Source organism: Leguminivora glycinivorella, chromosome 20 (assembly GCF_023078275.1).
Source record: "Leguminivora glycinivorella isolate SPB_JAAS2020 chromosome 20, LegGlyc_1.1, whole genome shotgun sequence".
Lineage (NCBI taxonomy): Eukaryota > Metazoa > Arthropoda > Insecta > Lepidoptera > Tortricidae > Leguminivora > Leguminivora glycinivorella.
In genome coordinates this window covers 1,366,517-1,394,420 of record NC_062990.1, presented here as the reverse complement: position 1 = coordinate 1,394,420, position 27,904 = coordinate 1,366,517, and the positions used below count along the sequence as shown (strand labels likewise).

Sequence of the window (27,904 nt, the reverse complement as noted above, 5' to 3'; positions counted from 1 at the left end):
AGGTTAAACAAAACATCAAAAACAATCAAATAAAATTTAATACTTTTTTAAGTAGGTACGCATATGCGTTACAAACTCATATTTTTGAAGTTGGTGCCTAGCCAAATTTTGTAGCATACCTACACAGTGTGTAGTAGATACTCATATTTATAGCAAATATTAAAAATAGAAAGAGCAGGGGGCCGATTTTTGAATCTCATTCGAATTCAGAAAATTGTCACTGAAAATAGTAGGCAATTCACCGTTTTCAACCGGTATTTTAGTGACAGTGAGACTCAAAAATCGGCCCCCAGGTATGCAATGCATTTCACTGGTACATACTAATGAAATTAAACATCCATAGTACCCATACCATTCCGAATCACATACTATATTATCTGTTTTTATTCTAAATTAACTAGCTTTCCTGTAAGCATACCTTCAAGAAATAGACATCATATCCATGTTTTGACCATTTTTAACAGTTTCAACAAACTCAGACACATGCATGTCACTGCATTGTTGCCAATGCATTTTCTTCATATGTCTATTCAGTGTATTCTTCAAACTGAACATTTTATTACAAATTAAACAGCGTTCCTTCTTCTCCATATGTTTTCTTTTAATGTGGTCCGATCTCCTTCCGGATGTTACAAAACATTCCGAGCACATTTCACATCTGTATGGCTTTTCGTTTCTATGCAACCGGATATGTTCAAAAAGTGTTTTTTTACTAACAAAACTGTCGCCACAAATTTCACATGTTTCAGTTTTTACTTTATTATGAATGTTGATGTGTTCTGTTAAATTGCCTTTCTTGAAAAATCCTTTGTCGCATATACTACATGTGTAAGGTCGGATTCCTAAATGAACTTTGTTTATATGCGCATCTATAGTGCCTTTGCTCAGACTTACGAAATTACATGTATGACATTTGTATTTTGTATTACTATGCTTCTGTTTAGTATATGCAGTATGATTTTTAACATGTTTTTTGTAATGCGAGTGAGTTTTTAACATTTTCAAGCAGTATGGACACTGTTTTTCTTTGTGACAGTTTGAGTGAGCTTTTAAGGCACTTGGTGTTTTGCAGATTTTTCCACAAATATGGCAAATAACTGCTTCATTGGCATTTTTGTGAGTAATTTTTTTGTGCTCTAGTAACTGGTCTTTAGATTCAAAAGTCATATCACATCTTTGGCATGCATCAGTCTTGAAAATTACATTTCTTTTTTTATCCTTCTTTATTGCCTTTGTTTTCTTATCAGTATGTATTCTTAAATAGCAGTTTTGGTCAATTTTTTTTATGCCAGAGATCTCTTTTTCCAAGTTTGTAGCTATATTATTCAGACTTTGTTTCATTAATGTGTGTTTTTGTACAAGAATATACATACTTAAGACTATTTTTGAGCATTTATCACAGACTTGTTGCAATACTGTATCCTGAAACACATAAAAACTTTTTATTCTGGGCGAAATTCACAGGTGATAAAAATTTGATAAAGTATTATGATTTTTATTTAGAGGATATCTTGCAAACTAGGTACTTGATATTTATCAGTGGAAAACACTGTACAAATGTAGATATTTTAAGTGAAAACCTAAATAAATAAATACCTACTCTACAGCTGTTACACGGTGAAAAAACTTTTTTAGGACCAATGCGAAAAAATACTTACTTGTAAAGAGAATAAGTAAGACACCATTGTAAATACTGTAACCGTGAATTCTTCATGGTCTTTAATAATGACCAGGTCTGAATAGATACTGCGCAACTCTTCGTGTTGTTTGAAACACAGAAAACAAGTTTGGATTGTTAGTTTAGGGTTTATTATAAGTTTAACAGCTTCCATAGCAATACTGTTTGATAGAGTGAAGAAGAGTTTATTCATTTTATTTTTAGTATTCACTACTTTTGAAATATTATTATTTAGGAGTCTTAAAATAAATGAAAGAACTGTTGAGTTGAGCCTGTTGATATAAAGAAAATTTTTTTCAAGAACCGAACATGTATGTCAATTGTCACCTTGACAGTGACAACAAAGTAACAGATTAGCAAAATATTTTGTACTATGGAGGCAAAATTCAGTAGTTTAATTATTGTAGGATTTATATTGACCAACATAATTAAAAATATCTGGGCTATAAAAAGATGACCATGACCATATTTAAAACAAATACTATGTAAACTCTACGAGTTAATACGTGCAACAAACTACTTTGAACAACTCGTACCGCTAGATGGCGCTAGTAAAATTGTTGACGCTCCATTGTATAGGAAACGTCAGAAGCTGCACGTATTAACTCTAGAGTTTATATAGTATTTGTTTAAAAGACCTCCCTTGACTTGATCAACGAATTTCGATTTTCATGGTTAAATAGCTAGCAAATTACCACATTTGACTGCGACCGTTGTGGTTTTTCACGTAAATGAGACCGGATAGTATGCGGATGATTTTGGTGCTGTTCGGGCGTATGTCAGCACTTTTATGACTCTTTAATTAAAACGAAAATTTATATGAATGTATGTAGAGCCCTTTTATGCTTACGTTGGCTAACTACTGGCTAATTTTATTTATATTTGTAAAATTTTTCGGTCTCTATGTTATCTGTGCTTGCTGTCAAAAATGTCAATGTCAATCATTTTCATTGTGTGATGCGAGATTACGCTAAATATAATTATTTTTCTGCTAGAAAAATAAGTTTCTAACTTTAAGATAAAAACCATTGTTCTACTATGTTTTTGTAAGTAAAATATCACTGTGTGATCTACTGGTAATCGAATTGCATGCTTTTAGAATCTATAATAAGTAGTTTAGGTAGTTGCATAAATCGTTTAGCAAATAAGCGTACTTTGAGCGCCATTTTGTCCACTTTGCATCTACATGAATATTATTCCGGTCTATGTTTTTCTAATTTGAAATAAGTAAATAAAAGTATAAATGAATGCCCATTCAAGTTTGAATTATGTTTTAAGTAAACTTCAAGGAGCTCGACTCCAAGGTACTAATGGGCGATAGGTCTGCTTATACCCCGAAAATATTCAATCTAAATCAAATTTCATTTCATTTATTTGTTGTAGTCATGTACAATAAAATTGAGATGTTAGTAGTGTCTATGTTAGTTGATCTGTGTAAGGTCAAAGGTGTCCCCAATATTTATTTATTTTATTGACATAATATGATACAAGTATGGCCATGACATCCTGAAAGGGCATGCAACAGAAACTTAAAACTAGACTAAAAACTAAACCATATTATTAGATAATAACAATTAATTTAATGATAACATTTACATGTAGAGTCTAAGAGTTGGTAATCCTAGAGCCCCTGCCCTGTCCATGCCTAGACATTTATTTATAGTTCAGGTTTTCATAAACATCATATTTTGTTATAATATAATTTAATCCCAAAGGTTTGCAGAATAGTTTAGCAGAACAATTTCTCTCACTTAGTTAATAAGTATGTTGCTTTAAGTGATATGTTTCTCACACGAGTGAATTATAATTCTTCTGAGAAATAAAGATCTTTAAACTTAAAATCACAAAACACAAAAACCTCAGCAGTTATTCATAATCATTCATATATTTATGTAATAAACCAATTATCATTTTCTATTTGAATGCAAAGCAATATTTTAATTATTTCAGGTAATAATGGATGAACCTACAACATCTGCATTTGATTACACAGAAAATATAACTTATATAGAACACCCAGACATAGTTACCACAGAAGACTGTATTGAACACCCAGACACAATCGGTGAGAATCTAGACATAAATGAGACAGAATATGCAGATGACACAGATATACTCATAACATTTAAGAATTATGATGACTTTGATTTCATCAAGGATAACCTGAAGAATGTTCTGTACTCTAAACAATTCTGCGGTATTTGCCTTGTGGCTAACGATGAGTTGCAACCAGTCAGAGTGGAGTTGGAAGTGGTTACACACAGGGGCACTGAAGTTAGATTGCTGGAAGATATTGTTAGCTATGTTTTTAATAATAGTGTAAGTATTTTAGTTTATTATTTGTATGTTCTTTAGGTCATTTAGCTTAATTCAGTCAATTTATGTAATGTCCTATAATATTTATTTCTTTATTATGTTGTTGAAACAGTTTTGTAAAACTGAATTATGAATCATCATCATCCTCCTTGCGTTATCCCGGCATTTGCTACGGCTCATGGGAGCCTGGGGTCCGACAACTAATCCCAAGATTTGGCGTAGGCACTAGCTTTACGAAAGCGACTGCCATCTGACCTTCCAACAGTTCCAACCCGAAGGGTAACTAGGCCTTATTGGGATTAGTCCTTCACCGAAAAGCGACTGGCTAATATCAACTGACATTACGTACATAAGTTCTGAAGAACTCATTGGTACGAGCTTCGAAGCACGCTCTTACCGCTAGGCCACCAGCGCTTTTTTTTACTGAATTATGAATATGAGTATTTTTATTGCTTAGACCTGTACAAAACAATATCTAGTTTTCTGGGCACAAAATGGAACAAAGGAGTTTTTTAGGGTTCCGTAGCCAAAATGGCAAAAACGGAACCCTTATAGTTTCGTCATGTCCGTCTGTCCGTCTGTCCGTCTGTCACAGCCGATTTACTCGGAAACTATAAGTACTACAGTGATGAAATTTGATGGGAATATGTGTTGTATGAACCGCTACAAAATTATGACACTAAATAAAAAAAAAAGAATTGGGGTGGGGCCCCCATACATGTAACTGAGGGATGAAAATTTTTTTTCGATGTACATACCCGTGTGGGGTATCAATGGAAAGGTCTTTTAAAATGATATAAAGTTTTCTAAAAACATTTTTCTTAAAGTGAACGGTTTTTGAGATATCAGCTCTCAAAGTCGTAAAAAGTATGTCCCCCCCCCTCTATTTTTATAACTACGGGGTATAAAATTCTAAAAAAAATAGAGGTGATGCATGCTAATTAACTCTTTCAACGATTTTTGGTTTGATCAAAGTATCTCTTATAGTTTTTGAGATAGGTTGATTTAACTGTAATTTTGGCAGGTGTATAAATTGACATAATAAGTTTATTATATTTGCTGCTACGGAACCCTTTGTGCGCGAGCCCGACTCGCACTTGGCCGGTTTTCTGAAAAGTCATCTAGGTAGATTCTTTCATAATTTTATGTTTATTGTAAGCTAAATTTTGTATTCTGCATAAACTAAACCTTTTTCTTCCCTTACAGGTCAATAACGTGTTAGCCAGCTCATATATGTGTGAGAAATGTATTGACAAGGTCTTACCGTCATACATCTTCATACACAACACCAGAGACTCATACAAAGTCATTAACAATTGCATAAACGAGTTGAACTTCAAAGTGGTCAATGCTGTACAACAGTTAAATCCTGTTGATGATTACGAAAACTCTGAAGTTCTTATAATTTTAGAGAATGTTGAAACACCATATGTCGAATACACAGCTAAGCAACCAAAAGTTAAAAGTAATATGGTTACTGTCAAAAAGAAAAAATATAAAAAGAAGGTCTACAGAAAACCGGCAGGATACCGATGTGTTGAATGTAACATAATAGTTCAGACTTTCAAAGAATGGAAACAGCATGAAAGAGATTTTCATGAAAAACCTCAAATACAGTGTCTAATTTGTAACAAAGTTTTAAGCACAGAACAGAGTCTTAAAATTCATTATAAAACACATGCCATGATGAAATGCAAAATTTGTAACTTACTAGTACCAGATGGAGATTTGAATGAACACTTTAGATTGAACCATGAAGATGACAAGAAAACTTGTCATATTTGTAATTTAGCTTTTTATACGAACAGCGAAATAAATGCTCATATGAAAATAAGCCACCCAAATGCCGATGACCCAGATCCAGAACATACTAAGTCGCAATGCCTTTTATGTCTAAAACATTTTGAAGGTGAAGAACTAAATGAGCATAAATGTAAATTCAAGTGTTCTGAATGCGTAGAAATACCATGCATTCATCACAAGTATTTAATATCTTACAGAGAACAAATAAAAGCCAGAGCGTCAAAGATAAAATGTATGGATTGCGACTATGTGTGCCATAAGAAAGACTTTCTCATCGGACACGCAAATCGAGAGCATTTGGATCATGTATCGTTTGCTTGTGACATTTGCGGTCAGCAATTCTACTCCAAAGTAGGTTTAAGAGGGCACATTTATCAGTTCCATACAGAGTGTTATGTATGTGAGTATTGCGATCAAGAGTTCAAGGGAAGCACGAATTATTATGAAAACCATAAGAAGCAATGTGCACTATCTAAACGAGAATTTAAATGTAATGAATGTCCAGCCTCATTTGATAATTTTAAATTCCTTACTAACCACAATAAGAGAAGGCATATTCAAGAAATTTACCCATGTAACTTGTGTACAAAAACATTTTTAACAGACGGAAAATTGAAAGAGCACACAGTAAAAGTGCATAGCGGTCTGCAGAATAGAAATAGGAGATCTTTTACGGATTGCGTTATTTGTGAACAAAAATTTGATACTAGAGCCGACTTAAAACGGCATATCAGAACGCATGGACCGAACGCTAAATTCCCTTGTCGAACTTGTAATATTGAGTTTGATACTTTGAAAAAACTACATGTACATAGGCGAAAGCATGTGAAATCGTATTGCGAACGGGTGCAATGTAGTGTTTGCAACATGGAGTTGCAAGCAGCATGTTTATCCCAGCATATGCTAAGACATGCTGTAGAATCTGGAGAAGCACCAGCATACAGCTGTGATGTATGCGGCAAGACATGTTCCTCGCAAGTTTATCTTCGGTATCACAAACAGAGTCACATGAAGCCAATACCTTGTCCGATTTGCGACAAGTTGATTAAACCTGCTGGATTACAAAAACACATCAAATACCATTCTTATAAAGATGATCCCGTAATGAGAGAAAGAATGAAACGGAGATATAAATGTGAGGCCTGTGACTATATGGCATCAGATCCTAGTATATTAGAAGCTCATGTAAACCGTCACCATTTGAAAGTGAAACCATACATATGTTCAGTGTGCGAGAAAGATTTCTGCGGGAAACTACAACTGACTAGACATATGGACACTCATTATGTGACTAAGAACTATATTTGTGAAGTGTGTGACAAGAGATTTTCAAATAAAATCTGTTTAAGAATGCATTTAAGGTTACATACCGGTGAACGGCCATATTATTGCGAAATATGCGCAGAAAGTTTCATTTCAGCGAGCGCTTTGAAAACTCATAGAATCAAAAAGCATTCTGAAAAGTCTATACCATGTCCTTTTTGTAATAGAATGTTTTATATAGCTGTGGAGATGAGACAGCATTTCAAGAAGTTCCATTGGCCGCATAAGGATAGGAAGTTTGATCATAGAGAAGTAGAGGGGTTAGAAAAAGAATATTATCATTTGTTTGAAGATGGAAGAAGGCCAAGGTTGGATGATGATGATGATGGCACTAGTAATGTTATCATTGAGGAGGTCAATGAATAGATAATGACTAAAATAGGTTAGGATTTTTTAATTTATAAATTATGAGATAAATCGTATGAATGCATCTTAGGATTCGTGGGGGAAAATGGAATACAGTTTTTTTTTTTAAATTATAAATGGGCGTACTCTTGGCCACAGACTAGCCAAAGGCAAAGACGTGGCCTACGATGGAGTGAGCTCGCCCAGAAGATACCTGGGTGCGTAGCCGCATGGCACAAACGCTCACGAACCGAAACGCTAGTAGATATCTAGCTCTATCGCTCTTGCATATTGGCGCGACAGAGCCCGACTAAGGCCCCCCACAGACGGGAGACAAAACTGTTTTGTCTCCGTCGCTCGGTCTAAGGGCTAGTATGAAGATGCGCACACGAGGCGACGCAACTTTTCATACAAATACGAAAGTCGCCGAGCAACTGTTGCCTCCGTGTGCGCGGAGCCTAACTGGCGCGGCGTTTCGTTTTTGTTTGGCGTCGGAGAAATGCCATTCGGCTACGGGGTCAGTTCACTCTTGATTTGAAGGTTGCCGGGTTAAATAGGCGAAGTCAGTACTTCGCAATTATCATCACTATTGTAGGAAAGCCATGGCATTCTTAAAATACGGTGTCTGAATTTCTGCGACGCGAAACGCCACCGAAACGCCGCGGAAATGTAGTCTGGCTCTGTCGCGCCAATACCTAAGATAGCTACGAAAGAGATGTTGTTATCTTGTGCATTCGGTTACGCACACAGGGCTGCCAGGCAAGAGCCTATTTGCCGACGCTACGTATAGAATGAATTTTCTGAGATGAACGTTTCGCTTTTGCCGTAATCTGTTAAACAAAGGCCTTTGTTTATATTATTCACTGCGGCTAGCTCCCGTTTCCACAGCATGTGCTAAAGTCTCAGTGTAGTTAAAAAGCAACTATCATGATAGCAATAAGGTTCAAATTTATTAAACAGTTTGCAGTATGCAGATAACTTTTTTTGAAGATGATAAAACGTGTTATCTCCGAAAGGGCTTTTTATGGATTTGAACCTTAATTACTATCATGATAGTTGCTTTTTAACTACACTGAGACTATAGCACGTGCCGTTTAAACGGGAGCTAGCCGCCGTGAACAATAGACACAAAGGCCCTTGTTTAACAGATTACGGCTAAAGCGAAAAGTTCATCTCAGAAAATTCATACTATATCTACCTATTCTTCGTAACGAACGATATACAACTCACTCTGTCACAAATACGGAGGAGCGATAGAGAAAGATAACTGCGATTCGCTGCGGAGCGTGAATGATTGTAATCTTAGCTACAGGCCATGGGGGCATCTAAAACGATATTAGATGGTGCAAGTTTCTATTAGGCTACGAGGACTGCTTAGTATCTCGCTACTTTTATTAGAGTGCCATGTGACCCCATGTTCTTTGTACCATGGTTTGCAATAAACTATTATATCTTTTTACACTTTTTAGCGGTACATATGTAATATTATTAATCTTTTAAATCAGCTTTTAACTGTAAAATAAATAAAATCATGTATTGTGTGCGATTTCAAGATTGTAAAAAAAATGCATAGTTTTTTTGGCTTTTATTTACCTTCCTAACCATAACGTTTAGAACTTTTAATTTTTGTATTTTTTTTCGTTAAATACAAAGAGGATCGTGTATTATAGAGAGTTAATGTCAAAGTAAAAAACCGGCCAAGAGCGTGTCGGGGCACGCTCAGTGTAGGCTTGCGTAGTTTTCCGTATTTTTCTCAAAAACTTCTAAACCTATCAAGTTCAAAACAATTTTCCTAGAAAGTCTTTATAAAGTTCTACTTTTGTGATTTTTTTTCATATTTTTTAAACATATGGTTCAAAAGTTAGAGGGCGATTATTTCCGAAAATATTAATATTATCAAAAAACTATCTTAGTAAACCCTTATTCATTTTTAAATACCTATATCCAACAATATATCACACGTTGGGGTTGGAATGAAAAAAAAATATCAGCCCCCACTTTACATGTAGGGGGGGTACCCTAATAAAACATTTTTTTCCATTTTTTGTTTTTGCACTTTGTTGGCGTGATTGATATACATATTGGTACCAAATTTCAGCTTTCTAGTGCTAACGGTTACTGAGATTATCCGCGGACGGACGGACGGACAGACCGACAGACATGGCGAAACTATAAGGGTTCCTAGTTGACTACGGAACCCTAAAAACGTGTAATCACGTACAGTGCATAGACTGACATCTCTCGACACAAGCTTAAAACTTTTGAACCTCAGTTATGACAATTTGGCCCATATTCTTAGCGTGATATGTGTTAAAATGTCAAATATTAATATTAGCGCCATCTAGCCGAGCGTTCCTCAAAGGTGTAACGCCATCTAGGCCACCGTACCTTTTTCTCTAGGGATTTGAGGTACGTTTTTTTCTTAGACTATCTGTCTATACGGAGTTACATGTCTTTGATTCGAGGCGACAGTTCATTCCACCGTTTTGCTGTGTATGGTAGGATACGTATTATCAAAGAGGATAGAGTATTAAAGATAGTTACTGTCAAAGTAAAATGTGTTATCACCAAGTTATCACAGTGCATAGACTGCCATCTCTCCACACAGGCTTAAAACTTTTGAACCTCAGTTTTGACAATTTGGCCCATATTCTTCTTAGCGTGATATGTGTTAAAATGTCAAATATTAATATTAGCGCCATCTAGCCTAGCGTACCCCAAAGGTGTATCGCCATCTAGCTCACCGTACCTTTTTCTGTAGGTATGGTTTTGGGGTACGTTTTTTTCATAGACTTTATCTGTCTATACGAAGTTATATAGGTCTTTGGTTATCTAAGGTAGATAGAACAAAAATGAGCATAAAATATTCTATACATTTACTAAGTTACAAAATTTTACACGTGATAGATAGATGCCAGATAGATATCCGTCTATTTGCTTGTCACAATACACAATAGAAATAAGTTACAAAAAATAATTAAAATACATATTTTAATAAGCAAATTCGAAACAGGAAATTGCACAGATTTTTACAATAGTATATTATAATACTGAGCGCGTCGCAACAAGACAAAAGGCTCAGTATTACGCTACGCCCTGAGGCAGCAGCACTGATATTCTGCCGGAACCAGATCAAATCACGTCAACAGTCAACACATAATTGATCAGGATAAGAAAAATTGTAAAGAGATGAAAAGTATATACCTATAAATAATTGCCTATGAAACGAGTAAGATGAATGTTGTGATGAATAGAAATGTGTTTAACCTGTTAAATCAAATAATAATTTATTATGCATCAAATAATATGGAATAAATGTGACCGCTTTGAGAAGTTTCAGGTTTAGACTCTAAATCGTCTGCATGGCTCTTCCTATGTTGCTTCAAGAGGGCTTCAGAAATATACACTTTTTCACACAAATTACAGTTATACAGCTGCCCAGTTGTATGTAACTTCAAATGTTTTTCCAAATACACTTTTCTAGTGAAACTCTTATCACATACAGGGCATTGACAGGTACGACGATGAGACGCGTTATGTTCTTTTATATGCTCACGTAATTTTAATTTTCCATAGAAAGATTTACTACATATATCGCACTGGTATGGCCTTTGCATTAGATGGAACCTGTTCACATGCACTTCTAACTGATTTTGGTTCTCACACACTAAAACGCAATGCGGACATTTTAGATCACCAGCATCTTTGTGACTTTCAACATGCTTTAATAAGACAGTTTTCGTAACATAGGTTTTGCATATCGGACATGTCACATGCTCCGGATGTGTTCCCATATGATTACTCAAAGAGCTTTTGTCTTTTAACTCCAAGTTACAAACAGAACACTTAAATTTCGGTCTACCAGTTTTATGTGCTTGCAAATGTCTTTCATACAGTATTTTATTAATAAATCTTTTTTCACAAATATGACAGTCGTACAAACATTTGTGCTGCCTAAATTCGATTCCATCGTCAAATCTTTGCTGGCAAATTGTGCATTCATAGAAAATTGTTTCGTTGACTTTTTTTAAATACACTTGGTGTTTAACCTGCATATGTCGGGACAGATTACATATGTTTGGAACAAAATCATGGCAAAGAATACACTGATCTCTTATAGCTGACGCAGTTTCTTTATGCTTGTGTAACAATCTCGGATTGCTAAACTTTTGTCCGCAGGTTTCACAACACAAATCACTTTCTAAATGACAGTCATGGTTAAGATTCTTCTCTGAAAACACTTTCTTGCATCGCATACAAGTGTAATGGCAAGAAGCGCTATGCTTGGTAAGTTCATTTTGAGATCCAAATTTCATTTCGCAGACATTGCACTGGTGAGATAAATGCCGAAGATGCATATAGTTGGCATGTTTGACGATATCCTGCTTAGTTTTGTACATATATTCACAGTCTGTGCATTTATATACTGTTTTATTATCTTTGATTTGTTCTATGAATGATTTAATGAATCTTTCGTGTATGCAGTCTTGTTTACATTCAATGCATTCGTAATTAAATACACAGATATGAGAGCTGCCAACTGATGTTTGAAGGCAAGATTTACATCTACCATCCTTGGTTATTAAAGGTACTGACTGGGCGTTTACAATTTGAACTTTCTTTGCATGGTATTCAATTACGTGATGTGCCATCTTAGTTTGAGGTAACAGCGCGTAACATATAGTGCAGTAAGACATATGCTCAGAATGTATATTCAGTAGATGCTCTATTAACAATTCAACAACAGGAAATTTACCAGAACACTTATAACATTTTGCTTTATCAGATATGTTATGCGTTTTATAATGACTTTGATATGATTCAAAAAGTATGAATTTTAAATCGCAAAGTCCACATCTGATTGCATCAGTATCGATGTCTGGATCTCTCAAGTCTAAAGCTTCTTCTAACTCTAAGTTTTTAACAGCAATACTGCATTTATTTTTTATCAATCCAGTTCCAGAGTGATTAGATCTTTCAGGATCTTTCATTTCTACTTTAACTTTTTTAGTTATATGGTCCTCTATATCAAAATCTTGTGTAGCACTGATATCAGTAATACTTTTAGCTTTAATGGTGTTCATGCCTTGATCATGCAACCATTTCGTAAGATCTATACTGGGTTTTTGAGCAGTTTCGTCCTGTGTCTCTTTATCATTGCAATTTCCGGCTAAATTTTGAGAAGCTTTGGGACCACCATAGACTCTCAGTAGTTTATGAGAAGGTATATATTTTACTGTTAATGATTCATTAAAGTTAAGCTTCTTAACAGGTATTATTGTTTGTTGTTTATCACTTTGATTTGGTTCGTCTGGCCACTTCAATTCAAGCAAGTCTTGAGGTACTACTTCAGAATCACTGTAATTTTCATTTTCTGTTTGATTCTGTACTAATTTGACTGATAGTGAATCATTCAAAGTCTGTGTTTCAGGTTCTATAACTTTCAAATTTAAATGATCATGAAAATGTTTGTGCTTGTCACCTGTTTTTGCTTCTTCCATTAAATTCATAATCAAAGCTTCATTGCTTTGCAGTTCGTTAGGTTCTTTTTCATCTTCAGCCCAATTTAGTTCTAATAAATCTTGTGGTGCAAAATCAGTCATTTCAATGTTGTCAATGTCTTTAACAACCTTTTTCACTGTGATTCCAGCAGGTAGTGTGGGCTCTGTTTCCTTGACTTGATGAAATAAATACTTATGCATATTAGCATCTTTAACTAGTTTATTCTTTAATGACTCATTATCTAGTATTATTTTATGTGTTTTCACTTCTTTTCTGATTGGTTCATTTAAATTAGCTGTTCCAGTGATTAATTTATATTCTTCTTTGTTGTTATTTATTATTGTGTCCGCCAAAGATCCTGTCTCATCTAAATATGCCGTCCATTTCATTTGCTTAGTTATTTCTATCAACTTTTTCTGTATGTTTCTACAGTTTTCTCTTAGGTTTACAATGAGAATGTGGGCTCCCAATATTGTATCTGTACAGTTTTGGCAAAAATTTGGTGTTGAAATGATGTTTGCAACCTGAAATTGTAAAAGTACATATCAAAACAATGTTCAAATTGTTATTTTTGATACAAGTGTGAGTGTGAGTGGTAGAGAATGCCTTTTTGCATTAAGTCCGCCATTTGTACATTTTTGTATATTTTGTGCAATAAAGTTTAAATAAATAAATAAATAAGTGTGAACAATACATGTTTTTCTGATGTATGTGGTGACTGTTCAGTATAATATGAAGAAAAAGTGACACATTTCTGATCAGGCTTTTACATATGAGAGACAACAGTAGTAAGACATTTAGCATTACTCATCTGTTTAATAAGTATGTTTACAAATTAAAACACTGACACTGGTAGTTTATATGAGGCTTTCGAAGGACCATTATGTTTCAAGTGTAACAAGGTCAATTTCTTCTAAAATTTCAATTGGAATTCTGATAATAAAGCCCTTATTGCATATAGATCATAAGAACAGTTAGGTATGGAACCCTACTTAAAAGGTAACTATGTTGTAATGCTCATCCCATCTTAATGTTGCCAAGATTAGATCATAAAACTGGCCTATCAAGAAGTAATCAGGTCTTATGTAGTGGCAAGCTTCTAACTCTACATGCCGTAACTTCACAAAAATCGCAAACTACACCTGAATCAAAATACGTGTCTCCAGATCCACGTAAAATAAAGTATTACAAATGCTACTCACACTAGGTCCAAAAGCAGAGATCATAATGTTCTTCAAAGAGATTTCGTTCTCATTCTCAGAACGCACTACAGTAAATTCAACATCCCAATGAACAAGATCATTTTCCAATCGTAAACATGCACCACAAACATTTTTTCTTAACAACAAATTCATGATATTGTTATGCCATTTTCTACTTGTTAGCTGTTTACTTCGTTCTAGGAGGGGAGGAGATTCAGGAATTCCTGAATTCCCCTCGGAAGACATGTTATTCTTTAATATTTCGCGATTTTAGAAGCGGACGAAAGCAAAAACTGGTAAATCTGGTAATCGATAAATGTCACTTATGTCAAGCCACGCTTTTTTTCCTTCCCCCACTCAGATTGAGCAAGCAATGGAACTAAGCTATACTGCCTTGTATTATACTATGGCAGGTCAGTATTGCCATTAGAAAATGCGCCAAATTAAAATAATGTGATAGAATCAGAAATAGAACAAAATAGCGTCAAATTTAAAAATTGTAAGCTTGAATGTCTTATAGAAAATTTCGCGCCTTTTTCTAGTAATTTGTTTGACAGACTACAATAATTATTCTTATCCCACTTCTTTTCCCAGGAGATTCTCTATTCGGTTGTAGGAATGTTTTTTAAACAGTTCTCGTGCCAAGATTCATAAAAGCTAGCGCAATATTTCAAAATAGAACCACGAGCTCAGCGGGTGGTACGAAAACTGAAATCTTGAGCTTTCCGGGCCATTTTTTCAAAGTTGTCCACCCCACTTTTTTTTAAATTTGGAAAGTTTTATGTGGTTTCCACTCAGAATCGCGAGCTCTTTCAATCCCAATAGGAGAAAAAAAGTGTCCCAACGTTTTTTCTTATACCGTTACCATTTTTTCATACATTTTGTATGGCGGTAACGGAATGGAAGGTTTGAAAAATGTATGGAAATCTTGGGACATTTTTTTCTTCCTATCAGGATCGAAAGACCTCACGATTCTAAGTTTTCTGAGTATGAATAGCGAAAAAATACCCATGTGACAAAAAAAGTGGGGTGGACAACTTTGACAAAAGTGGCCCTTCTGTGGTGTTTCACCAAGTAAAAACACAAACAAACAACAAACACCATTTTGTGGTCCATGATTAACTTTGGAATAATTCAAATAAAAGCAAGTTCATTGTAAACATTTATTACTAAAAAAAAAGAGTAATCTTAAGCTTAAATAAATATAATCTATTGAATGTATGTTAGACTCTAAATACAATAAAATTAAACTATACGACTTGGTATTAATTAGGTTTACACAAAGAAAATGCAATATTATGCATTCATATTCATTATTGTCTATTGAGAGAGAAGCAGAAAAACATGTGTTAATCATACATATACATTAAGACGAACAGTTATTTCTCATTTTGTGCCATCACAAACAGAAAATAGCAAAATATGACAAGAAAAATAGTAACTTAAAAAAGATTCATTGTTCAGAGTTCTGAAAGTAATCATTTTGGTGACCGAAGAGGCATCACCTATGTTGTAAAAAAATCTATTTCATTCATTATAATAACATACAAGTTATTGACAAATAAATTTGTATATGAGATGGTTATAATTACACAGAAAATATTTATTATGATCTATATCTGTATATTCATTTATTTTTCATTTTATTTATTCTAAATACACAAGTCAATTTTTATCAGAATAAAAATAACCAATAGTCTTCTCTTTACTTATCTGTACACTAATAAATCTATACTAAACGTATGCTATAACAACGCATTGTTATGAACCATAATAACATGAGATTTTAGGTCATATTTGCTTGAGAACACACTTTTACACAATTTACAGTACAAAGTTCCTCCATGGTAGTTTCTCATGTGGTTTTTAGCTTTTATTTCTGAATAAAATGATTTGCCACAGAGCGGACAGCGGTGAGGGGTTTCACCAGTATGTTTTCTAAGATGTATGACCATTGCTTTCCTCGTATTGAATTTCTTCTTACACAATTCACACTTTTCTTTAGATTTCAAACTATGAGTCTTTTTATGTTTATTCAAATTGCTCTCCGTATAGAATTGCCTTTCACACATATCACACGAATAAGGTTTGATTTGCAAATGCACTTTATTCACATGTAGAGCAAGCTGGTTATCGTTTGTATAATCTTTCTCGCAGAAACTACAAATTTGTGTACTACTCTTCACCAGATTCAATTTCACAGCATGCCTTTGCATATGACTGTCGAAATGTCGCTGACTAGCAAATAACTTGTCACACAACTGACATTCTTTCGACAAATGAGATTTCTCGTGCACTTTCAATCTGTCTTCATTCCCAAAACTTCTGCCGCACGTTTTACAAGAGACGAATCTAGCCTTATCGAGAATATGGACCATTTTAATATGCTCGTATAGGAAGAATTTCGATTTAAACTCTTTGCTACAAATATGACATTTAACCTTCTTGTTAACATGCTTCAAAATGTGTCTTTGAAGATGGAAATCAGTTATAAAGCTTTTGCTACACATTGGGCATTTAAGCTTGTATTTGTAATACTGTTTATTAGACTTCTTTTTCTTTTTAAATGTTAGGAATTCGCTGACATCATCAAGAGAATAATCATCATTATCTGATGGATATTTTACTTGATATCCATTTACTAATTTTCTATTAGTATATGTCTTTGTAACTCTTTTTGCTGGATTGTCAATTTCAATATTCTTCTCCTCCTTAATTTCGCTTGAATCTTTGAATACATCTATATCTTGACTCTCTTCTTTAAGGAAAGCATTGATGTAATCTTTTATTTCGGGTTCCGATTCACTCTCATCAGTATCAGGTTTCCTGAATTCATCTTCAAGCACATCTACTTTTAATTTAGTTTCATCAACATCTTCTTCTTCAAGTAGGAGGTTATCATCGAAATAGTCTTGTTCTTTTATTGGTAAAATAGATTCTTTAGCTATTTCTATGAATATATTGTTTTCTGGTTGGTCAACTTTGTTTAGGCTATCTAGCATGGATGAGACGCAGATATTAAGTCTGTCTCGGGTGTAGATTGAGTGGTTGATGAACACGTAGGAAGTTATAGCGTTGTCAAGGCACTGTTCGCATATTTTTGTTCCTGTGTAGTTGGTTGCAGAATTCATCTGTAACAAGAAATGATAAAGACGTGAGTGGCAAGTATCGCATCACATAACACTTTACAATAATGACAATCCTGTTTCTAATTTATAGTAAGTTTATGGTAAGGCTGGTTTTAATGTCACGCGGACCGACCCGACCGCGCGGACCGATCCGCACTGGACTAATATGTGTTAACTTCAGGGAGCGTTTTAGAGTGGCGCGGACGACAACTTCAACTTCATACAAATTGGTCGCGCGGATAGCTCCGCACGGACGGTCCGCGTGACACTAAAACCAGCCTCATAGTCCTGTTCTGCTTCCGTAAGTGGAATAAGTGTACAAAAGCGAAAGTTATAAGCATGAGGTCTCTCTTAAATCAAACTGATATTATTAAATCATTTTTTGAAAAATTATTTGTATCTACTGTCAAGTTAGTAAGTAGGTAATCAAGAAGATTACCTGTTTTATAATCCAGTAGTTGAATGCAATAGAAATGAAACATCTGAATATTAGGAGCATTAATAATCTTAAGTGTTTTAACAATAACTTTGATATTGCCTACAACATTACTTATTTTTAGGATATTATGGTAACTACAAATGGAAAGGCATTTTTGATCCGCTTATATGAAATTGACCCCTGTTGAAATATTTTAATTAATACAATGTTTGAAGCAAATGTTTCAAATTGCATCATGCCTAAATATATTTATGCCTTGCCATTTATAAAACCTTCAATTATTAAGTGACAAAATCATTAATTACACTATTTCTAATTAAACAATTATATTTAGTGAGATACATCATACATCGAACAGTATGTCTACTTAGAATGAAACATTACAAGCATTTTTGAAATAAAAGAACTAGTTGACTTCTTAAAATTACTTATGGTAAGCCATTCTTCTTAATGGTCTTATGATTCTCCTTCCTGTACCAGTGTTTATCAAAGGTCCCGTTCCCATATTAAATTTTAATCCAGAGTGTGAGCAAACATTGCCGCTTTGCTCTAAATTATTTTGCAGAGCATTAACATTACTTGTTCTTGTTTCGGCAGCAATATTACTGAAATGGGGAGTAATATTGAACGAAAATAGAGGATTAGGAATTTGGATTTGGAGATCTTTTGGAGTTAGAATTTGGATATTATCTTCTTCAACAATATCCATTTCTTCAGGGTCTTGAATATTTCTTCTGTCAGTTAAATTCTCAGAGTCAATTATTTTAAAAGTATCTTCATTCTGTGATTGTATCATTTCAAAATCGACTGTATTATCTGTATTATCAAAAGTTGCTTTTTTATCACTTTTAATATCATCAGAAATCTTCAAAATAGGAAGTTCAGTTTCTTTCTGATTCCTTAACTCACCATCAGTTTTAAAGATTTTAAAAGAATGTTGGCCATCTAGATTAACTTTCAATTTGTCTTCTTGATTATTTCTGTTAGATTCACAGCAAACACATTTAAATCCCTCTTGAACATTAGTGGTCAAACATATTTGACAGTTCCACTTCTTGTTTCTCAATTTCGTTATACCTTCTTCAGTCAATTTTCTTTTTCTTTGAGAATCAGTATTTGTGCATTCAATTATATTGTTCTCTTCTTCTTTATCTAAATCGATGAGTTGTTTTTTCTTTGTACCGTTACTGCAGATGCCACATTTATCTGGTGTTTTGAAAATCCAACAATATTTACATTTCATTTTATTGTTGTCAATTGTCTGCTCAATTTCTTCGTCAGTTGATTTTTCAGCAATATTTTGCTTATAAATACAAGTTTTACAAGATGGTTTTTTGAATATCCAACAAATCTTGCAGGCTGTTTCACTTCCTGTTGTTTTTGCAATGGTTATGTTTTCAACTACATCATTGCTTTCGATTACATAGTTTAAGTTGTTTAATGATTTATTGTTTGTGTGTATGATTTCATTTTCTTCACCAATTTCTTCAGGTGACGATTCTATGACGATATTATTTGAAGCATTTAGATCTTTATCCTTATCATGTTTAGCAGTTTCACCCAAGTTATTTTTATCTACATCAACTTCTTCGCCACTATTTTTATAATGACTGGGATCAGAAAAGAAGAATAGGTACATTTCTTCACAGTCAAATTTGTCATTAGAAATGATCAGTGGATTTGAAATTACAATTTGATTAGTTTTGGATCTGGAGCTAACCAACAGTTCATTCTGTGGCTTATCTTTGGTCAGTTTAGCAAATTTCGTGATCTTTGCGTGATGTGGAACATACAGTTCTTGGTATTTGTATGTTTTTCTCTAGAAAATGAAGACAATTGATATTGGCATTGGCACTTCGTTTCCATGAGGCATGAAGCACTCAACAAAATATGGAAAATTGTGTTACATGTAATTAACAAATGCTACCATGCCTCAAATCTATGGTGTCATAGTCTAGGTATGGAATATATTTATAATTTACAACATACAAGTAATTTACAACATATTTACAGTATTATATACAAATTAAGAAGAGTACTATTGTATGTATCGAGATGCATTTTAGAAGTAAGTCAGCCGTTTGTACCTACATTGTTGTGTATATTTGTGAAATAAACTTCAAATAAATAAAAGACTTGCTGAGATTTATAATTTTATACTAGATGCAGAGAGTACCTTAATTTCATGCTAAAACGAAGCACTTGTTTTTTTTGTCTTGTTTTTTGACCTATTTACACCTATATTCTATTAGAGCTTATGCATACCCAACATGTTGATGCAAATCATGTATCAATAGCAAACCAACTGTTTTGTGGAATGAAAGATGTGTTCAATTGCTATACAAATATACGAAAGAATGAGAAATGGAGATAGATATGATGAGCACATACTTGCTGATGAAGAAGTAGAATATTATGAAAATGTCCTAGGATCTTTAGTGTGAACGGTCCTGAAGCTTCAGTGAAGACACTTTGACAAGGCTTAGTGCTTAAGAACTTCTTGTATAGTGACAGTGATTTTTGTATTTTTAAAATAGAACTAATATCTAAAAATAAAAAAGTATACTCACATCAGGCAATGTGGAGCCCAAAATGCTATAAAGGGTCTTGTCACCAGTAACTCCAGGATATCCTCCGTGCAACCGCACCATCTTATCCAACTCCACAAGCTTCGGTTTCTTATCCAAACAGACTGTGCACAGTTTATCCATCTTCTTCTCCACTAAATGCTGTAGAACCGACTGGAATTTATGCTTCTCAATATGCTGTAAGTACGCACTATGGTCCTCGCTCCCAAAACCACATGTCCCACATTGAAAATTGTGTTTTTCATCAGGCTCGATTTCCGAACCTACATGTGATTTCAAATGCCGTTTCAGTTGCAAGCGTTTTACAAACGACTTTCCACACAGTCGGCAGTTGAACCACACGTTACTGGGATGACTTTTCTCATGTATAATCAAATCTTCAATTTTAGTAAAAATCTGCCAGCACTTAGGGCATTCTAAATCGGACATGACTGTTTCATGACTTAGTGACACAGATCTTACGTTTACAATATTTCTGATTGGTTCAGCGTAATCTATCACTTTTGCGTGATCTGTGTATAAGACATTATAATTTGGGTTTCGCTTCTGTCTACCCCGTTTTTTTGTTTTATCTAGAGGGTCTAGCTTTTCTACTTTAGCGTATATGTCTTCAAAGCAATTCCGTAATGCTCGCTCAGACTGTTCACACTGCTGTGTGAAGAGATATGCACTGATGCAACGGTTAAGGCACTTATTGCAGATTTTTCTTGGGAAGTTGGGATCATTCAGTGCCTGAAATAAAATACACCTTGATAAAATAAATCTAAATAATAGCAATCATTCTTTCAAATAGAGGTGTTAGATTGAGTATACCGGCAAATATAAGAAACAATTAGCCAAATTGGTTTTTAAAATATTATGTTCTGGTTCAATATATACCCCTGACTACCACCTTTATAAAAAAAATGAAACTACTGATGTTTAGTTCAAGCAAAATACAGTCTGCTTTTTAACAGACTGGTAAATTTACTGTGATAAAGGTGAAAGTTTAATGTAATGAGAAATATGTGTATTATCTTGTAAATTCTTTGCACACATCAGGAAACGCGTATGAACTATGCATTGCGCATACAATGACCTCTTCATTACAGTAATCATTAGCAAACTGGGTCACATAACATGTAAGTAACTAACCTTAAAAGGGTGGAAACAAGCAACCATATCACGTATAGTCACTTTGTACAGCGTGCCCCTGCCTGCTATCTGCATTATTTGGTCCAAGTCCGAGAGAGGAGACGCCACACTCAAGCAATAGCGGCAAACTTTGCTTCGAAGCGTTCCTTCGAGCAGAAGTTCTACCGCTCTTTTTGTAGTCAAATCCACTCTGTAATTTGGCGTAGCACCATCGTTTACAGCTTTAGGTTTTGCTAGCTGATAATTCAGAATATTTACATTGGGTAAATCATCAGTATTCAACAGTTTATTTGGCTCGTCCAAATCCATTTTGAAGCAGATTAGGTTAACTTGTCAATATGAGTTTTTCACTAGAACTTAGATATCCGATGATGTGTGCTTTTATTTGTTAACATTTCTAGAAAATTATAACCACGTTTTATGGGCTTGATGCAATTTTGTAACATAAAAGCAAGCAAGTAATGATACACAATTTTTTAGACTTTTTTGCTGTCAAGCGGAGAAAATGGCGGCAGCTCGATATTGCGCCGGCGCGGCGTTGGCGAGTGTCAGTTTGTTTGAGGCACTATTTAAAACGCTATAACTTTTAGTTGTGTTATGATAAAGTAGCAAAATCGCATGAAATTATGAATAGGCAATTCCACTTCACTTTCGTAGTTATTACTTAGATATTTGTTTCTTTGTAGCCACCTTACGGGTTCAAAGTATGTAAATTGTAAAAAAACCAACTGATATCACCAGAATATTCGAGACATAACTTCTGACATCATTGCAGCATCAGTTACGTCATGCGCAAAAGGGAATCTCAAAGGAATTACGAAACGTCAAATCGCGACTTGTTTTGCCAACTAGACATAGTCCTGTCACAGTTGCAAAATAATGCAATTTTCACACTGTTTACTCAGATTTAATCTTTACAACTGCACTTAAAATCGTACTCAGTGATATGTAACGTCGGCCAGAGAAACCGAACATGTCGTGGCTCAATTTAAACCAGAGTTTGAACAGTTTGAAGGGGCAGATTACGAACTTTGCTTCAGAAGTGTTATCTGAGGTGCCTGGTCAGGATACCGGGGATAATGCAGCTGCGGCGGAGACTTCTTTTAAGGAGCTTGAGGAGAAATGCCACAATCAAGAGCTTGAGGTGAGTTTTCAATGTACAACTATACATAATATAGATGTACTTGACAGCTGGTTGGACAGGTTATGTTTAGATTTTGTACGAGATATTACAGGCAATATCTCTTGATTAGAGTGAAGGTCACGCAATAATTATGTTTTTATTCTTCTTATAACAGTTTTAACAATCATATGCATGTACAAATTGCGAATAGTAGTGGATTAAAATGGTGATGTCAGATTGTTTATGCACACATATTTAGGTCTTTGAGAAACGTCACAAATAATGTTTATTGTTTAGTTTAGCACCTCAGTGAGTGGTTCAAATTGGTACAGTATGAATGGTGTAGTTAAGCACAGTGAAATATGAGCAATATACATTTTAAATTAAGTAAAGGAACAAATTTATAAACATTTTTATGCTTAAGAGGAATAAAGACTGCCCATTTAGCCCAATGGTTGACTGGTAGAGAATGCCTTGAGGCATTAAGTCCGCCATTTGTACCTTATTTTTATGTACAATAAAGATTAAATAAATAAGACTGAATGATATTTGCTGTAAAACTCAGGGCCTATGTCTCGGTAATTTGTCCACGGGACCATATCTTACTGAATTCATTTTTAAATTACCTATTAAATTATTGTACTTAAGTGTATAATCAGTATAAGTATAATCAGTAAATTTCACTTAAAAGCAGCGGATCACATATTTTGGGAACACATACATGTCCTCACAGCGATCAGACTTGGGTTGAGACCAATACTTAAAGAAATCCTGGCTTTTTAAACTCAATGTTTGACGACCGGTCTGGCTCAGTCGGTAGTGACCCTGCCTGCTAAGCCGCGGTCCTGGGTTCGAATCCCGGTAAGGGCATTTATTTGTGTGATGAGCACTGATATTTGTTCCTGAGTCATGGATGTTTTCTATGTATATAAGTATGTATTTATCTATTTAAGTATGTATATCGTCGCTTAGCACCCATAGTACAAGCTTTGCTTAGTTTGGGGCTAAGTTGATCTGTGTAAGGTGTCCCCAATATTTAAAAAAAAAAAAATATTTAAATGTACCCATTTGTTGCAATCACATATCATTAAGTTTTTTTTGTATGGTGTGTTATTACCATAGTATAACCATGAGACAAAAAGACAGTATAGTTGCCACTGTTGCCAGGTTGCTACAGTGCCAATTTAAAACAATTTTTTTGCAATTCTTAATTCAATCTACAAGGAAAGGGCATATAATCGATTTTGTTCTTATTGATTTTATGTTAGATTTTACATATCTTTATAATTTCTCACAGCCAAAACAATTTTGCACATGCAGATCAATTTGGTTGAGCCAATCTCACATGGCCAGGTTAAGACGATACAGGAGGGGTCAATTCTCCATAGAAACATTCTCGACTATTTCCTCCCTGGTTTTTGAAAATGCAATGATGCAGCAATGATTTTTTCAACACAGAATATTATTATTTTTATCTGTGTCGGACTGTTTTGATTTTTTTAATATTCTTATTTTTAAAGACGCTAGAGCCCATTAAAAATTTCCACAATGGCCTTGTTGATTATGGCGCAAACAAAGGTGTGATATACAAATTTGGTAACAAATTAGTAAAAACAACTAAACAGTCCGACAGTTCCGACACAAAAAAAAAATTTCGTTGTTAATCAGATTCTCTATTTTCAATACGATTGATTAAGTTTTGAAGGAGGAAACAGTCGAGAGTGGAACTATAGGGTGCCTACCGGGCGTTCAAATAATAAATCCGTTGTAGACACACTATGTATAATTTATAAGAGTTTAAGCACGTTTACAAGCATAAGAAAGCACAAGCACAGGTGAAGAGAAAGTACAGAAGATAGTCAGTAGGAAGGAACACGAAAGAAAGCGAAATAACACTAAATTATGCGTAAGCACAGCACTCGCGTCAGTAGCGGATCGGTAAGCGGGGGAACGTGCATTCGCCGTGGAAGTCGAGATCGCACTGCCGGCGCGGCGCGAGCGCCGACTGATATACCGCTGACGCCAGCTGCATGGGCTGTGTAATTCCCAACCAACCGGCTCTCAGGTCGCGAGCTATCGGCTAAGTTAACCGACCTCGGTGGGGAGGTTTATGAGTTTTATAGTTTATTACGATGTGCGCAGTGGTCGCCACACTACTCCCCCACTGAGACCGTTGCTTGCTACGGTCGATAGTAATCTGGGAAGCGCACTGATCGACCGCAGCGTGTCTTCCTAGTGGTTGCCGGCTCTACTGGACTCGGTGCTGGAGTGGCTGGAGCTCCGCTGGAACTGGAACACCTGGAGTCGTCATCTTTGGCCATGTATGCTGGTTTGAGTCTGTCTATTGTCACGGTATTCTCTTTACCTTTGACGTCGATCTTGAAGGTCTTGTCACCTCGCTGCAGCACCTTATAAGGACCAGTGTATGGGGAATCTAAGGCTCTCTTTGCAGGTCCTTGACGAAGAAACACATGGTCTGCTGTACTCAGGTCTTTTGGCACGTAGAATGCTTTCTGAACGTGCCTAGATCCTGGTACCGGATTCAAACTGGAGATGTGGCTGCGCAGTCTCGATGCGAAGTCAGCGTAGTCCACTGTGACTCCCGTGGTAGGCGCGAAGAACTCGCCGGGCAGGCGCAGGGGTTCCCCATATACCAGCTCGGCTGCTGAAGACTGCACGTCATCTTTCCAGGCGCTGCGGATGCCCAGCAGCACCAGCGGGAGTACCTCGGTCCAGTGAGTGTTGGTGTGGCACATGATAGCCGATTTCAGCTGTCTGTGCAGGCGCTCCACCATCCCGTTGCAGGCAGGATGGTACGAAGTGGTGGGGCGATGCTCGGCGCCCAGGATGGCTGACAGAGCGCGGAACAGTTCAGACTGGAACTGCGCGCCCCTGTCCGTGACGATCTTCTGAGGGCAGCCAAAGCGGGCAACCCAACCCGCGACGAAGGCTCGCGCGCAGGTCTCTGCCGTGATATCAGGCAAAGGGTACGCCTCAGGCCAACGCGTGAAGCGATCGATGACCGTGAGGCAGTATCTGTAACCAGAAGAGTATGGTAAAGGCCCTACAATGTCCATGTGGACATGGGAAAATCGGTCAGATGGAGTAGGGAAAGGAGATATAGGAGAGGTTGTATGGCGCGAGATTTTGTTTCTCTGGCAATCTGCGCATTCCTTCGCCCACTGGCGACAATCTCTTTTAATACCAGGCCACACGAATCTTTGGGCGACCATTCTGGCAGAACCCCTGGCACCTGGATGGCTCAGACTGTGCATAGCACTGAACACCGGTCTTCGGAAAGCATCAGTGATATAAGGCCTTACGTTTTCTGTCGAGACGTCACAATAAAGTTGTGCTTGAGCGCCAGGCAACTGAATTTTCTTTAAATTGAGACCAGACCCATTTTGTATAAGGTCTTTCAATTCAAGGTCATCGTTTTGCGCCCGTGCCAAGGCTTCGTAGTCTACGAGCTCGCCTATCTCCTCTACTCTGGAAAGCGCGTCCGCTACCACGTTGTCTTTCCCGGCTATGTAACGGACATCTGTAGTAAATTGGGAAATGAAATCAAAATAGCGGAACTGCCTGGGGGAGCATTTCTCTCTCGTTGAAGTGAACGCGAACGTCAGTGGTTTATGGTCCGTATAGACGGTAAACGGCCTGGCCTCGACCATGTGGCGGAAATGGCATATAGCTTCGTAGATGGCCAGGAGCTCCCTGTCGTACGGACTGTACTTCTTCTGCGAAGGCTTAAGATGACGAGAGAAGAATGCGAGAGGTTCCCACGACCCTTGTGACACTCGCTGTTGCAGCACGCCTCCAATTGAGACATCTGAGGCGTCTGTGAAGATGGCCAGCTCGACATCTGTCTGCGGATGTGCTAAAATGGCAGCTTTGGACAAACCTTCTTTGCATGCTGCGAATGCCTCCAACATATCTGGTGTCATCTCGATCTCTTGGTTTGGCTTCTTCTTCGGCCCACTCAGAACGACGTTCAGCTTTGTCTGAAGTGCTGATGCCCCTGGTACAAACCTTCGATAGAAATTCATCATCCCGAGAAATCTACGCAGCTCTTTCACGTTCTTAGGAACAGGATAATCCAAAATCGCCTGAACCTTGGACTGGAGTGGACGAATGCCCTCTGCTGACACCTCATGGCCCAGGAAGGTGATGGATGACACCCCAAATTCGCACTTCGCTGCGTTGATGAGGATTCCATAGTCTGACAGCCTCTGGAACAGCTGACGCAGATGCTCCTCATGCTCGTTCTCGCTCGAAGAAAAGATCAAGATGTCGTCAAGGTACCCGTAGCAGTAGTCCAAGCCCCTGAGTGCCTCGTCAATAAAACGTTGAAACGTCTGCGCAGCGTTCCTCAAACCGAACGTCATGTACGGGAAGGAAAATAATCCAAACGGCGTAATTATGGACGTCTTGGGAATGTCAGGGGGGTAAACCGGAATTTGGTTATACGCCTTCACCAGGTCGACTTTGGAGAACACCTTGCTGCCAGCCAGCTGTTGCGTGAAGTCCTGTATGTGCCGAACTGGGTACTTATCTGGGATGGTGCGTGCATTCAAAGCACGGTAATCACCGCATGGCCGCCAACCGTCATTCTTCTTAGGAGCTAAATGAAGCGGAGACGACCACGGACTCTCAGATCTTATCGCCGTACCATTTTGAAGCATGGCCTCAAACTCTTTCTGAGCAATCTTGAGACGATCAGGAGGGAGACGACGAGGTCTGCTTGACACAGGTGGTCCAGGCGTGGTACGTATATGGTGCACAGTATTATGCTTGGGAACTGTAGGCGTACCTGCTGGCCGAGTGATGTCTGGGTATTGTCTCAAAATATCAAGATACCTGGATTCTCCCGCAGTCACCTTCACCGAAGATATGGCCATCATGGTCTCTGCTGCTGGCTGAGCTGGGGCCCTCACGGTGAGTGTAGTACAGTTGTCAATAAGGCGCTGGTTTCTGCAATCAACCAAAATATCAAAATGGCACAGAAAGTCAACCCCTATAATGGGCTTAGATACATCGGCGACCACGAAACTCCAGTTAAACACCCGGCGCAGACCTAAATTGAGTTGCAGTTGAACCGAGCCGTAAGTTTCTATCAGAGTGCCGTTTGCTGCGAATAACTCGTAATTAGTTTTCTTACGCGGTCCTCTAAGAGCAGTGCGCGGGTACACGCACAAATCTGATCCCGTATCCACCAGGAATAGAACCTTAGAGTTGTTATCCATCACGAAGAGGCGGCTCGGCTTACGTTGGCAGTCGTTAGCCGCTACTTCCGGCTGCCGTCGAAGTTTTCCGACCCCGGATA

At 36.7% G+C, this 27,904-nt stretch overlaps 5 protein-coding genes across 6 annotated transcripts in view; 2 read left to right on the top strand and 3 right to left on the bottom strand.

The window, feature by feature from the left end:
• Positions 1–21: 21 nt before the first annotated feature.
• Positions 22–1,944, bottom strand: LOC125237131 (zinc finger protein 888-like). The gene is made up of 2 exons (XM_048144106.1): positions 1,659–1,944; positions 22–1,422 (listed from the first exon to the last, which is right to left on the bottom strand). Exons 1-2 carry the CDS (start codon positions 1,869–1,871, stop codon positions 421–423), a joined length of 1,215 nt encoding a protein of 404 aa, XP_048000063.1. The 5' UTR covers positions 1,872–1,944; the 3' UTR covers positions 22–420.
• Positions 1,945–2,638: 694 nt separating this feature from the next.
• LOC125237218 (zinc finger protein 808-like) lies at positions 2,639–7,696 on the top strand. Of its 2 annotated transcripts, none has more exons than XM_048144218.1 (3): positions 2,639–2,724; positions 3,629–3,997; positions 5,201–7,696. In XM_048144218.1, exons 2-3 carry the CDS (start codon positions 3,635–3,637, stop codon positions 7,484–7,486), a joined length of 2,649 nt encoding a protein of 882 aa, XP_048000175.1. In that variant the 5' UTR covers positions 2,639–2,724; positions 3,629–3,634; the 3' UTR covers positions 7,487–7,696. The 2 variants fall into 2 exon arrangements, with proteins under 2 accessions (XP_048000175.1, XP_048000176.1); XM_048144219.1 differs by having other exon boundaries at positions 2,709–2,724; positions 3,629–3,743.
• A 2,541-nt stretch (positions 7,697–10,237) lies between these two features.
• On the bottom strand, positions 10,238–14,460 carry LOC125237215 (zinc finger protein Xfin-like). The gene is made up of 2 exons (XM_048144211.1): positions 14,170–14,460; positions 10,238–13,491 (listed from the first exon to the last, which is right to left on the bottom strand). The coding sequence occupies exons 1-2, from the start codon at positions 14,413–14,415 to the stop codon at positions 10,756–10,758; spliced, it is 2,982 nt and encodes a 993-aa protein (XP_048000168.1). The 5' UTR covers positions 14,416–14,460; the 3' UTR covers positions 10,238–10,755.
• Positions 14,461–15,312: 852 nt separating this feature from the next.
• Positions 15,313–21,968, bottom strand: LOC125237188 (zinc finger protein 268-like). Its single transcript, XM_048144181.1, has 3 exons — positions 21,459–21,968; positions 20,307–21,056; positions 15,313–17,300 (listed from the first exon to the last, which is right to left on the bottom strand). The coding sequence occupies exons 1-3, from the start codon at positions 21,765–21,767 to the stop codon at positions 15,915–15,917; spliced, it is 2,445 nt and encodes an 814-aa protein (XP_048000138.1). The 5' UTR covers positions 21,768–21,968; the 3' UTR covers positions 15,313–15,914.
• Positions 21,969–22,295: 327 nt separating this feature from the next.
• LOC125237249 (thyroid receptor-interacting protein 11-like) overlaps positions 22,296–27,904 on the top strand; it is a 122,345-nt gene continuing 116,736 nt past the window's right edge. Inside the window, exon 1 of the mRNA XM_048144264.1 lies at positions 22,296–22,602. Within this exon, the coding sequence (XP_048000221.1) occupies positions 22,432–22,602 (171 nt within the window). The 5' untranslated portion in view covers positions 22,296–22,431. The remainder of the gene's footprint in view (positions 22,603–27,904) is intronic.

What these genes read in the sequence shown, in the direction of transcription:
- LOC125237131 (XM_048144106.1), bottom strand. Translation starts at nt 1,871, where the DNA reads ATGAATAAACTCTTCTTCACTCTATCAAACAGTATTGCTATGGAAGCT. An exon ending in CTTACTTATTCTCTTTACAA is followed by an intron (nt 1,423 to 1,658) that starts GTAAGTATTTTT and finishes TATGTGTTTCAG; the next exon opens with GATACAGTATTGCAACAAGT.
- LOC125237218 (XM_048144218.1), top strand. Translation starts at nt 3,635, where the DNA reads ATGGATGAACCTACAACATCTGCATTTGATTACACAGAAAATATAACT. An exon ending in GCTATGTTTTTAATAATAGT is followed by an intron (nt 3,998 to 5,200) that starts GTAAGTATTTTA and finishes CTTCCCTTACAG; the next exon opens with GTCAATAACGTGTTAGCCAG.
- LOC125237215 (XM_048144211.1), bottom strand. Translation starts at nt 14,415, where the DNA reads ATGTCTTCCGAGGGGAATTCAGGAATTCCTGAATCTCCTCCCCTCCTA. An exon ending in TCTCTGCTTTTGGACCTAGT is followed by an intron (nt 13,492 to 14,169) that starts GTGAGTAGCATT and finishes TTACAATTTCAG; the next exon opens with GTTGCAAACATCATTTCAAC.
- LOC125237188 (XM_048144181.1), bottom strand. Translation starts at nt 21,767, where the DNA reads ATGGATTTGGACGAGCCAAATAAACTGTTGAATACTGATGATTTACCC. An exon ending in CTTGTTTCCACCCTTTTAAG is followed by an intron (nt 21,057 to 21,458) that starts GTTAGTTACTTA and finishes ATTTTATTTCAG; the next exon opens with GCACTGAATGATCCCAACTT. An exon ending in TGGGCTCCACATTGCCTGAT is followed by an intron (nt 17,301 to 20,306) that starts GTGAGTATACTT and finishes TTCTTGTTACAG; the next exon opens with ATGAATTCTGCAACCAACTA.